Genomic DNA, 13,923 nt, shown 5'->3' with positions numbered 1-13,923 from the left:
CATATTTGAAAAACTAACACAATAGCAGGGTTAAAAAATCTTAACACTTTGTAGTCAGTTTAAGTCACAGGCTTCATTTACTTTATGCAAGTCTAATGCATTCTTGCAGTCACCCAGATTTAAGGGAGAGTAAAAAATAAGAAAAAGGAGGATGAGCTTTGTCCTACCACATATCTGAAATCTAAAGTCCCTTGCCATCTTACTTGATGAGGAAATTAGCATTCGGATCTCTTCCATGAAAGAAAGATGAACCTGTTTGTCTCTTCAAAAATCTCTAAGACCTGCTGTTGCCTTTCCAGTTGAGATGATCTAAATGGAGCAAAGACTTCTCCAAAAGCATAAGGGGAAGTGATTGGTCCAGATTAGCCACAGGAACAAGGAGCAAAAATCAAGCTGGGCAAACCAAATGTGATTTGACAGACATTTGTGTGGTTGAAAATAGAGGATGGAGGCCAGGGAGGAAGGGGTGAGGCTTACAGCTGTTTACAGAAATGTTTAAAAAAATGCAAAACTGTATGGTAAACTGTAGGGCAGTGATGCTGTAATTGACATTCTGTTTGTCTCCCAACAATTCGTTCTGCCCATCCAGCATGGAGTTTCAGAAGTACCAGTTCCAGGGATAGGTGGTCACTGACATCAGCAAGCCAATGTTATCCTATATCCACGCTGATCTACTGTTTCAGGGAGAACATATACACAGGGTCACGGGGATCAGCTCAGGGGTCATCACATGAGCTAAGCTGCCCATCCAGAACTCAGTACAAATTCTGGTTTGTTAGATGAGGCACATTGACTGTCTTACTCTCTCTGGGCCTGGACCAAGAAATGCGTAGGTCAGGGGCCTGCTGGCAGTCACCCTGCAACCACCAGGAGAGGGGAAACCAGACAGGGGATGATGCTAATTACATGGTAGCTAGAACAGAAAGACATGTCTTTGATGACCCCGCTTAGCCTCTGAATTAAGCCCACCTTGAAGGCCATTCTGCAAATGAACTTGCCACTTACCTAACCCAATACCTTTCTTTATTATTTAAGCCACTTTGAATGAGGTTTTCTATGTTTGGAGGCAAAACAGACCTGAGAAGCAGCAAGGTGTTTGAATGGCTGGACTCCTGTAGGGTCTAGAAAATACCCGCCAATGCTGAGCGGCCATTCAGATCCAAGGGTAATGATCTTCCCTCCGCTGGGGCAGGCTGCGCCCTGGAGGACAGGGAGCAGTAGCAGGGGAAGGTGCTGTCAGCTAAGCTAGAGACCACATGGATCTCCTTTGCGCCAGAATAAATGCCCTCCATGTCCTACCATGATAGCATCAGTGAACCCACCATCTCTCTCCCTTGCCCATTTGTGCTTCATCAGAAGGCAGAATACAAATCTCACCCAGAGCCTAAACCATTCATTCATTCAACAACTATGTCCCAAGCACTAGACAAGTCCCAGGCACGAGACAAGTCAGAAAAATAATAGTTATCAAGACTGACATGGTTCCTGCCTTCATGAGATCATATAGTCTAGTTGAGAAGATAGATATTGAACAAGTAATTGCAAATAAACTTGTTTAAAAAGAAGATACAACAGACTACCATCAACAATATAAAAGGGATAACTAATGTAATCTAGGGGTCAGGGCAAGACTCATTCAGAATACCACATAGATGCTGGAATTTAAAAGCCTAGGTAGAAGTTAGCTAGAGTAGATATGGGAATGGAGTGTTTCAAGTAGAGAAAATGGAAAGGGAGGAAGACCAAGGCAGTTAGATCATTGTGGCTGGTGTGACAATCGTGGATGGTGGTGTGACAGGGGAAATGGGGAGATATGAGACTGGAGAGGTAGGTGGGAATGCAATTATGTGGGTTCTTAAAAGCCCAGTTAAGCAGTCTGTCATTTATCCCAAGCATAACAGGAAGCCACTGAAAAATTCTGAATAGTGGAGTGACATGATCAGATTTGTGTTTTTAAAATCTCTTGCTGATTTCAGAGAGGAGGTTAGATTGAAAGAGGGCAAGAGAAGTCTAAGTGAGAGTTGACATTGGCCTGAATGAGGACATGCCATGGAGAAGAGAGGTAGACAGAGACACATTTAGGAGGTGTGATCACAGGGCACAGAGGCCGCCTGAAGGAGCCCTCAACCTCCCCTGAGCATTCACCGGGAGGGTGACTGCATGGACAGAGGGCTTTGTCCCAGGGATCCCAGTGAAGCAGGTCCACCCCACCCATGCACTTTAATCTATTATTCACTATTTCTAACATAATTTTGCAGGAGGAGACTTTCATTTTTCCAGCAATATAAGGGCAGAAATGGAAGAAACTGGAGAAGCATTCCAAAAGAGAGATGATCAGAAACAAAGCATAAGGTGCTTTCTTTTTCCTGCCGAACACAAGTAACAAAGCATAAGGTGCTTTCTTTTTCCTGCCGAAGACAAGTACAAGAGGGAGTTGTATACCTGCTTCAGCTGTGCATTTAAGCCTTCATGCGTGGCCTTCAGGAGAGCCCTCACTGTGAAACTATCAGGATCTTCCTTGTCTCGAATTTGAGATTCTTTTAACAGCGACTCCAGTTTTTTCCTTATGAAAGATTCCACCTGATGCTCAGTGGTCCCATTATTCTGCAAAGAATTAAGCAATGGAAATCATGTCTCTTAAGAAACACAGAGTCACTTAGAACACACCCTTCAGTCAAACCAGCATTGCTGCTGTAACTTCTCTCTCAATTACCTGTAAGGAGTTAAGCTTCTTGTACCAGTTTTGTCCATCTCCCACCAGCCCTCCACCAATCCCATAAAATAATGATGACTATGGCTGCATTCAACTTTCAGCAACCTTATAGTGTTATCATCATTTCCATTTCAGAGATATAGAATCTGATGCTTAGAGAAGTTAAAGAAGTTGCTCCAGGTTACAAAGCTAGTAAGTAACTGAGGCAGGATTCAAACTCGGGTCTTTTGGAGACTAAGTTTTCTATATCTATTGGGTTGACTGAAAAGCTAGTTTGGATTTTTCCATATGATGTTCTGGAAAAACCTGAACAAACATTTTGGCCAACCTAATACACAGGTAAATTTGAGCAAGAATATGCTACTTAAATCACTTCTTTCACTGAGGGGAAAAGAGTGCTGTAGAAATCTCTGGAAGCAAGGATTATTCTGAGATAAAATTTCTTTCCTATCTCTGCACAACTGTGTAATTGGAGGGAACTCACTACTGACCTGGGCGGTGACTAGGCACTGTAATTACTTTAAGATGACAACTAACTTCAACTGTTTTGGATAAAAAAGATCTGCTTGTGTCCAGATGATCACTTGAACAATCTTCAGATGATCAAGGGACCCAGATTTCCTAGAAGTCCACTGAGCAGCACAGCTTTTTGGTCCCCTGTTCTACCTGAAACCAATGGCCCCAGCCCTGCTCACCTCTCTGCCTCTCAGCTCCTGACCCCTCTCCCAGGGTCCAACATTCTTCTGTGAACTCTTCAACCACTTGTTAGAGGTAAGGAACACTCCTCCGCCAGAACAATTCCCCTAGTCCTCACTAAAAGTTTAAGACTCATTTTTTTGCTTGCAAATTTGTTACTAAGCGCTTATCATACTTAAAATACAGAACAGGCAGTTTTTCAGTAATACATTCTTTTTCACAAAATCTTGTAAGGGCAAGGCAGTATAAATACAAAGGGAAATTGGGGGGGGGGGGGGGGAGCCTACATCAGGAGAGGTTATTGAATTTCCCTGTATTAACATCATGTGTGAATATCTTTAATATACCCAGTGAATGAGGCACTGGAGGCCCTCAGGCCCTGCAGGAGATGCAGAGATGGAAAAGAGCTGGCCCTTGACATCAGCAAAGACCCCATTAGGCTAACAAAGGCATGTCTTCAGATAACCTACCCTGGTCTGCACCGTTGCCTGCAAAAAGCAGAAATGACCACACAACAGTGGTTCTGAGAAGAACATGGCATTTCTGCCTGAGTGACAGCAAAGACCTCACAGAAGGGGGGGATAGCGGGGAACTCTGTATGGCAACTAAAATTTCAACAGTGATGAAGAGATGGGCGTTCCTATCACCCATCATTTTAGTAAAGACTTTATATTAGCAAAGTGTGTTTTATGAACACAGGAATGGATTTGTTTTCATGGAGCAGAAGTTCATGAAGGAGGGTATAAAGTGACAGTCGCTCAGTCGTGTCCAACTCTTTGAGACCCCATGGACTATACAGTCCATGGAATTCTCCAGGCCAGGATACCAGAGTGGGTAGCCATTCCCTTCTCCAGGGGATCTTCCCAACCCAAGGATTGGACCCAGGTCTCCCACATTGTAGGTGGATTCTTTACCAACTGAGCTATCAGGGAAATCCCCATGAAGGAGGGTAATGGTGGATAAAATTGAAATAAAACTGAAAAAGTACGTTGGGGCCAGGCTGTGAGACACCTGAAAGCCAGCAGTCAAGAGATGTGGAGTTGCTGAGAGACTCTAAGTAGACAAGTATCTGGATCACATTGTAGAAGTAATATTAACCAGGCAGCATGTGCAGAAAGAGGAAAGATACCTACAGGTGAAAAGCCAGGCACATCAGTTCCCACTACGAGCATTAAGGCCAATGTGCTGGCGGGGGATTTCATAAAGATGACAGAGCCTGAGAGCATTTTGCATAAAACAAACACATACTGAGCTGTTACATGCAAGATGAAAGCATTGATAAGGCACAATCCCACTGTCACAGAACTCTCAGTGTCACCGAGGAGACAGACACATCAGTGGATAATTACATAACAGGTGCAAGTAGGGTGACAGATGTAAGGGGTTTCAGGGGTGTGTGGAGGAGGGGCACCACCCCCAGCCTTGGGAATGCAGCAGAGACTTCCAGGGACAGAGGACACAAGCCAGGTCTTAAAAGATGTGTGTGCCTGTGGCTATTTCATGATGAGATACGGCAGAAGCCAGCACAACGTTGTAAAGCAATTATCCTCCAATACAACTTTTTTTAAAAATGCAAAAAAATAAAAAAGAAGAGTGAATTAGGTTCCTGTGGCTGCTATAATAAATTACCACAATCCTGGTAGCTTAGAGTCAAGAGATGTTTATTTTCTCACAGCATCAGAGGCCAGAACTATGAAAGCAAGCTGTTGTCAGGGCTACATTCAGCCTCTCAGAGGCTCTAAGGGCAAAATCCTTCCCTGCTTTTTCCATTTTACGGTGGTGCCAAGCTTTCCTCGGCCTGTGGCAGCAGAACTCTAGTCTCTTCCTCTGTCTTCACATAGCCTTTGGTGTGCCCCCACTCCTAACATTACTAAAAGGTGGCTGCTCCCACAAAAAAAGATAGTTGTCACTGCATCGAAGACTCACTGAGTTAATCCAGAATGATCTCATTTCTAGATTCTTAACCTAGTTGCATCTACAAAGACTCTTTTTCCAATTAAGGTCATGGTCATAGGTACCAGACAGTAGGACTTAGACACATCTTTTGGTGGCCACCAATCAACCCACTACGATGAATAGGAGTTGATAATATGGCAAAGAGTAGGGTGATAGCATTCCAATGTGAGCAAAAGCCTAGAGAAAACAGTATCAGTGAGAACTAGTAACCACATGAACATGGAGAAAAGAATACTGGGGACACCAATAAAGCAACTAAGACTTTATACGTTGTATTGCGGCTCACAAATCATGGTCATATGACAATGCTTCCTTTGAGCTGTGCAAGACCCTTTAAGGCTGTGTAGGTCTAGTCCAGTTTTACTCATAAGAGTACAGAGGCAGAAAGATTCAATGACTTGTCCAAACACACATGAAGTGTGTGAGTTGGAGTCTAAGACTTCCAATTCAAAATTCTGTGTGTATTTCACTACATGGTGCTGCAGAAAAAGATTAAGTTTTACTGTTACAGAAAGATAAATTTCTGAGTGAATTAATCATGAACAGGCTCATATTTTAGATAATCTTTACTCCTATGTGACACCTGGGAAATAGATCATCACAAACCTACTGGAGAAAAACAGTAGGTTTCACTTAAGGTCAGAAATGAATCTGAGAAAGGAAGTCCAGGTCTCAAAGTCCCAACACGTTTCATCAAGTGACCCAGAGTCTGCAGGGAACACATGTGTTGGAAGGTCCAAAGGAGAAAGTGTGTAAGAGCATGAGTGTGCCCAGCGTCACATAAAAACCCCCCCAATAAGCATCAGCTTCCTTCCCTGGCTCAGGGCCATGTGAGGAGTTGGAGACAATGAGGAGATGAACTGTGGCAGTTATGCCCAAACACTTCCACCAGCAGCAAAACAAGGCTAAAAATACAGAGCTGGGCCGACTGGGGCTGGTGAAATAATGAATACTTAATACAAAGGCTATAATTATTCATTTCACATCCTCTCAACATTTGGAGCAGCTGAAGGAATGAAATTTCTGCCTGTTGGTCTTTTCCTTCCCTGTGATTTACGGCCCGAGAATAAACAAACGTGTGGCTGAGGTTTCAGTAGTAGATTATCATTTGACCCCGGAACTCAACAGCACTGCTGAAAGAAAGCTGAGACGGACACTTGACCTGGCGACGTGTCAGCCACCCTCGGCTGCTGCAGGGACCAGAGCAGAAAGTTAGGCCTCTTGCTCTTTTGTTCCCTGAGCCCACCAGGGAGAAAGGATGCTGCAGGAGGAACAGGGAGAGGGGAGGGCAGCCCTTCAGTATGGTCTGGGGTAGTTGTCACCTGAGCCCCAGTCGGGCTTCCTAATTGCCATTTCTGAGAAGTAAATATGGCCTAGGAATATTGACCACAAATAAATAAGTCAAACACAAAACACATTCTTGTTTCATCTCCAGCGTGATATGAAAAGTGACTGGAAAAAGAGAGGGCTGAGCACTTCCAGGCTAGGGAGCAGCCAGAAGCGGGAGGGAGTGGGGCAGAGGGCTGCCCCGTAAAGAGAGACCCCCTCAAACACTGGTGCTCACCTGGGCAGCAGACTGCCATCACCAGGGACCACAGCCCAGACCGATGACAGACTCTCTGGGCTGGGACCAGTGCACTGGGATTTCTGAAAGCTCTTCTGTCATTCCAATGTGCAGCCAAAGCTGAAGGCCTCTACTTTAAAAACAAAAAGCAAAAACACTGGAATATCTCACCATCCCCAAATGCCTTTTTCCCGCTCTGGACTAGAGCCGCAGACAGGAAGGATAATACATTAGCTGCCCTTTGTGACAGCCTTGGAGCTCTCCAAGCCTGAGTGTCTTGGGCAGAAGAGCAGCTGCCTCTTAGCCATCCGAGGCTCTGCAATGCTCCGTTAGCTACGCCTGCTCCTTTAGCTCCCATTGAAACACCTTCTTCTGCTCAGGACTTACATTAGCAATAATCATGCCGCAGCTGCTATTCCTGTCACTGATTTTAGCTAACATTTATTGAGTATAAATTATGTGCCAGGCACTGTTCTGAGTTCTTTACTGAGTATGAACTTAACTCAGCCATCATGATAATCATTTTCCTTTTTTTCCCTTCAGTTAAACAGCAATTTCATTCCTTTAGTACATAGTAAGTCAAAATTATGCAGAGGATGAGAGTGGCTTATATTTCTAACCAGGGGAAGTCACGATTCCTTTTTTTTTAAATTGAAGTATAGTTGATTTACAATATTATATTAGTTTCAGAGTAGGAAAAAATATTTGCAAATGATGCAACCAACAAGAGATTAATCTCCAAAATATACAGACAGTTCATGTAGCTCACTACCAAAAGAAAAAAAAAAACTCAAAAAATGGGCAGAAGCACTTTGGAAAATAGTATGGAAGTTCCTCAGAAAACAAAAAATAGAATTACCATATGATCCAGCAATCCCACTCCTGGGCATACATCCAGACAAAACTATAATTGAAAAAATACATGCACCCTATGTTCATAACAGCAGTATTCACAATAGCCAAGACCTGGAAGCAACCTAAATGTCCATCAACAAAGGAACAGATAAAGAAGATGTGGTACATGTATACAATGAAATACTACCTAGCTATAAAAGAGAATGAAATAATACCATTTGCAGCAACACGGATGCAATTAGAGGTTATTATACTAAGCAACGTAACAAGACAAATACCATATGATATCACTTGTTGAGATATCTGAATTATGACACAAACGAACCTATCTGTGAAACAGAATCAGGGAAAGAGAGAATAGACGGGTGGTTGCTAAGGGGGAGGAGGAGGGGAGTTTGGAATTAGTGAGCAAATTTTTGCTTTGGTGGGAACAGGAGGGAAGGATTGGGAGTTTGGAATTAGCAGATGCAAATTGATATATATATAGAATGAATAAACAACAAGATCCTAGGATTTCCCTGGCAGTCCAGTGGTTAAGACTCCATGCTTCCACTGCAGGGGACACGGATTTGATCCTCAATCAAGGAACTAAGATCCTGCACACTGCACAGCATGGCCAAAAAATTTAAGAAAGAAAAACCCAAGCTCTACTATATAGCACAGGGAACTAAGATTATCATACTAAGTAAATCAAACAGAGAAAGATGAACATCATATGATATCATACGTAACAACTGACTGATTGATACAATAGGGTCTTATCATACAGAGCCGATTGATTGATATCATGTGGGAATCTAAAAAAAAAGGATGCAAATGAATTTATTTAGTTTGGGATTAGCAGATTCAAACTGATATATGTAGATATACAACAAGGTCCTGGGGCTTTCCTGGCAGTCAAGGTCTAAACAAGTTCTGTTTCCGAAGTTATTTAGAAAACAGAAAGGGACTCACAGACAGAAAGTAAACTTGTGGTCACCAAAGGGGAAGGGTGTGCTGGGGGAGGGGTCAGTCAGGAGGCTGGGGTTCACACACACTACTGTGTATAAAACAGATAATCAACAGGGGCTATACATCTTAGCGAACTCTATGCAACACTTGGTGTGTAACCCACAAGTGAAAAAAATCTGAAAAACACAGATACATGTATAACTGAATTATACAGTACCTCTAATTTTTTATTTAAGGAACCCCTGTACTATTTTGCATAGTGGCTGCACCAATTTACAGTACGTGATCTGTGAACTTCGAGATGTTCAAGATGGTTTTAGAAAAGGCAGAGGATCCAGAGATCAAATTGCCAATATCCGTTGGATTATCGAAAAAGCAAGAGTTCCAGAAAAAAATCTATTTCTCCTTTATTGACTATGCTAAAGCCTTTGACTGTGTGGATCACCACAAACTGTGGAAAATTCTGAAAGAGATGGGAATACCAGACCACCTGACCTGCCTCTTGAGGAATCTGTATGCAGGTCAGGAAGCAACAGTTAGAACTGGACATGGAACAACAGACTGGTTCCAAATAGGAAAAAAGAGTATATCAAGACTGAATACTGTCACCCTTTCTTATTTAACTTATATGCAGAGTACATCAAGAGAAATGCTGGGCTGGAGGAAGCACAAGCTGGAACCAAAATTGCTGGGAGAAATATCAATAACCTCAGATATGCAGATGACACCACCCTTATGGCAGAAAGCAAAGAAGAACTTAAGAGTCTCATGATGAAAGTGAAAGAAGAGAGTGAAAAAGTTGGCTTAAAGCTCAACATTCAGAAAACTAAGATCATGGCATCTGGTCCCATCACTTCAAGGCAAATAGATGGGGAAATAGTGAGAGACTTTATTTTGGGGGACTCCAAAATCACTGCAGATGGTGACTGCAGCCACGAAATTAAAAGATGCTTACTCCTTAGAAGAAAAGCTATGACTGACCTAGACAGCATATTAAAAAGTAGAGACATTACTTTGCCAACAAAGGTCCGTGTAGTCAAGGCTGTGGTTTTTCCAGTGGCCAGTATGGATGTGAGAGTTGGACTATAAAGAAAGCTGAGCGCCAAAGAATTGATGCTTTTGAATTGTGGTGTTGGAGAAGACTCTTGAGAGTCCCTTGGAATGCAAGGAGATCCAACCAGTCCATCCTAAAGGAGATCAGTCCTGGGTGTTCATTGGAAGGACTAATGTTGAAGCTGAAACTGCAATACTTTGGCCACCTGATGTGAAGAACTGACTCACTGGAAAAGACCCTGATGCTGGGAAAGATTGAAGGCAGGAGAAGAAGGGGACAACAGAGGATGAGATTGTTGGATGACATCACTGACTCAATGGACACGAGTTTGAGTAATCTCCAGGAGGTTGTGATGGACAGGGAGGCCTGGCGTGCTGCAGTCCATGGGGTCGCAAAGAGTAGGATATGACTGAGTGACTGAACTGAACTGCACCAATTTACATTCCCACCAACAGTGTAGGAAAACTCCCCTTTATCCACACCCTCTCTACCATTTATTGTTTGTAGAGTTTTTTTATAATGGTCATTCTGACTGATGTGAAGTGATACCTCATTGTAGTTTTGACCTGCATTTCTCTAATAATCAGTGATGTTGAGCATCTTTTCCTGTGACTCTTGGCCATCTGTATGTCTTCTTCGGAGAAATGTCTCTTTAGACATTCTGCCCACTTTTTAATTGGGTTGTTTGTTTTTTTAACATTGAGCTACATGAGCTGTTTGTATATTTTGGAGATTAATCCCTTGTCAGTCAATTTATTTGCAAATACCTTCTCCTATTCTGTGGGTTGTGTTTTTGTTTTGTTTATGGCTTTCTTTGCTGTGCAAAAGCTTTTAAGTTTAGTTAGGTCCCATTGTTTATTTTTGCTTTTATTTTCATTACTCAAAGAGGTGGATCGAAAAGGATCTTGCTGCGACTTCTGTGAGAGAGTGTTCTGCCTATGTTCTCCTCTAAAAGTTCTATAGTATCCAGGCTTACATTTAGATATTTAATCCATTTTGAGTTAATTTTTGTGTATGGTATTAGGGAGTATTCTAATTTCGTTCTTTTACATGTATTAATAGCTGTCCAGCTTTCCAACCACTACTTATTAAAGAGACTATCTTTTCTCCATTGTATATTCTTGCTTTCTTTGTCAGACATTAGGTGACCATAGATGTGTGGTTTATCTCTGGACTTTGTATCCTGTTCTATTGACCTATATTTGAACAAAGAAATTGTATAAATGCATATACATTAGCATAGTGCTGGTACTAATAGGCTTTCAACAAACTGTTCACGTTTAAAAGCTGATTTCAGCTTAGGTATAAAAAAAATAACAGTACAATGACTGGCAAATAGCAAAAGGTAATGTTTCTTCAGACTATGAAGCATACATTTTAAAATATTATTAAAGCAACCACCCTTTATATACTTTAAGAAAAACAAAAAATACTGTTCAAAATGAGTATGTCTGGGTTCATACATCTGTACATACATGTGGGTTTATATACGAGTGTACCTTCATGCTTTGTTATCTTCCCTGTTCCAATGATAGAAAAACAAAGAGAAAAGTCGTAAGTATGTCAAAATAAAATAAACAAGATCACTGCAGATCATAAATGTGTGAGCTCCATATTCACAGAGGGCAAAGGTGACCAAGGATTGAGATCTTATAGTACAATAGAAGCTAAAGGTGCTCCACATGCTTTGGGAGATTAGAGCTGTCTCACAACGTGAAACCAAGGTGGTGAAGAAAACTGGAACGGGAGCCTTACTTACGGGCTTATGCGTGTTCAGTCGCTCAGTTGTGTCTGACTCTTTGCAACCCTATGGACTGTAGCTCTCCAGGCTTCTCTGTCCATGAGGATTCTCCAGGCAAGAATACTGGAGCGGGTTGCCATGCCCTTCTCCAGGGGATCTTTGCAACCCAGGGATTGAACCCTTATGTCTTATGTCTCCTGTAATGGCAGGCGGATTCTTTACCACTAGCACCACCTGGGAAGCCCCTCACTTATAATAGGAAGTAATAAAAAAATTACTGTGAGGAAGATTCGAAATTGAATATCAAAAGAGTTAAGAATAAGAAGACAACCAAAATGTTCACTTGTTTGGTGACTCAATGGGAAATATCTTCAACATCTCCAGTGGTAGGAAACTCCAGTCAATAAATCAATGTAAGGTCTAGTTAGGAACTTGGAGCACAGGTAGGCTGTGTTTATACGTGTGGGTGCCAGGTGGAGTGGTGCTTAGAGTTCAAGTGGAAGCAATCCCCATACCATTAGAGAAGAAGGTTAAACAGACAAAGGAGGAGAAGAGGAGGGAAAAAAAACATTCCACTGAAAACTGAACCTTCAACTCCAAATTCTAAATTCATGTGGAAAACTAAAGCCAAGACGAAGTGCCAAAAACACCAACACATGAAAAGGAAACACACTCACTTTGAATGAAGTATGTTCAGATGCTCAGAGATAAAAAAGAAATAGTCTCATAGAAACACCAAGAAACTAAGAAGCCAAATAGTAAAATAAAAACAAGTGTCTATGAAAAAACAATTAAAAAATTTTATAAATCAAGTATATAGTCACTGAAATTAAAAGAAGAGCTGGGGTAAACTTTGGATCAGACTTAGCCAAAGAGATAATTAATGAATTGGAAAATAATACTATAGCTAGTACCCAGAATCAGCAGAGACATAAAGAAAACATTAAAGAATAATTGACAGATATAAGACAGACAATAAACTAAGACTCTAACCTAAATCTAGTGGTTTCAAAAAGAGAAAAATGAGAAAAAGAGAAATGATGAAATGGCATAAAAACAATATTCAAAAAAAAATGGCTGAGATTTCTCTAGAATGAAAGAAAACCTAGGTTCTCTAGTAAGAAGTGAATACTGAGTGCTAAGAAAAATAAACTGACTCTCAGTGATTTAATAGTGAAGTCACAGAACATCTAGAATAGAAAGGGAAGATGAAGATGAATTATTCCAACAAGGAATAACTGTAGAAAACAAGGTCACCAAGGGGGAACAAGCAGGAAGGAGATAAACTTGGAGACTGGGATGGACATATACATGCTGCTATATATAAAACAGATAACTAATTACAACCTACTGTGAGCACAGGGAACTCTGCTTAAAACTCCACCCATCTCCATGGGAAGGGAATCTAAAAACCAGTGGATATATGCATATGCATAACTGATTCACTTGCTGGACAGCAGAAGCTAACACCACATTGTGAGCCAGCTGTGCTTCAATAAAAATTAAAGAAGATAAGGAATAGTTGAGTTCTCAGTAATTTTCAGAAGATAATACCTTTTAAACATACGAGAAATATCTACATACACATATAGATACCACATACTGCATGCTAGACCTTAAATGTTCATTACCTTAACTCTCTGGCAGGGCAAGGAGGAAGAAGTTGTATCATCCATTAGAAAATAACTGGAATTTTCAGCTCACCTTCCACTCCTCACCCTTTGCACCAGGATGCAACAGCAGGCCTGGCACATGGGCATTTACTAAGGAACAGGGATCTGACAATATCACGAGGGAATTCATCCCTTCCCTGAGTGCTGACAAGTCTTCAGCCAACAATATTCTTAATCCTCCCCAGAATGGCTCAAATCATACAATGAATAACATGAAAGCAGCTCAGTCTAAGGTGGTAGGAAGGGATCAGACTATGAAAGTGTTTACTGTGAGACATACACAGAGTGAACATGATTTGGGGGGAGTAATATAACACAAAACGTGGTTGCATGTTACTCTACAAATTCTCATTTAAACTTGCAGGAAAGCTTGGTATTCACAGGATGAGCTTTATGTAGGTGACAGTTTGATATTTGTGCTTAAGAAACTGGTTGAACTAAGATTCAAAGAGTGCGGGGGCGGGGGGGAGGTATCAAATAACTCAGCAGAAGAGTAAAATAATCTGTGAGGTTGAAATATGGGCTAGAGAGTCTATAAGGCACACTGACATTAGAGGACCCCAAAAAGATGAATAATGGTGAGCTGGCCTCACTGAATCACATCTATTAGATTACTGCTCTGTGGCTGAAAGGAAATTGTCCCCCGAGTCTTTGATCTGTGTGATTCCTGGGTCACTGAATGCATCAGCTTTATCTATTACATCTTATTACATTATTACA

General features: G+C 41.5%; 1 protein-coding gene across 9 annotated transcripts in view; it reads right to left on the bottom strand.

The window, feature by feature from the left end:
- PLCH1 (phospholipase C eta 1) overlaps positions 1-13,923 on the bottom strand; it is a 260,884-nt gene that overhangs the window by 33,596 nt on the left and 213,365 nt on the right. For 8 of the 9 annotated variants that reach the window (XM_070466543.1, XM_070466550.1, XM_070466549.1 and 5 more), the window contains one exon: positions 2,443-2,604. The exons of the other annotated variant lie outside the window; for it this stretch is intronic. In XM_070466543.1, coding sequence (XP_070322644.1) covers positions 2,443-2,604 — 162 coding nt within the window. The remainder of the gene's footprint in view (positions 1-2,442; positions 2,605-13,923) is intronic. 9 annotated transcript variants of the gene reach the window in all.

This window comes from Odocoileus virginianus, chromosome 4 (genome assembly GCF_023699985.2).
Source record: "Odocoileus virginianus isolate 20LAN1187 ecotype Illinois chromosome 4, Ovbor_1.2, whole genome shotgun sequence".
Taxonomy (NCBI): domain Eukaryota; kingdom Metazoa; phylum Chordata; class Mammalia; order Artiodactyla; family Cervidae; genus Odocoileus; species Odocoileus virginianus.
The sequence above is the reverse complement of the archived record's forward strand: the minus strand, read 5'-3'. Positions and strand labels throughout refer to the sequence as shown.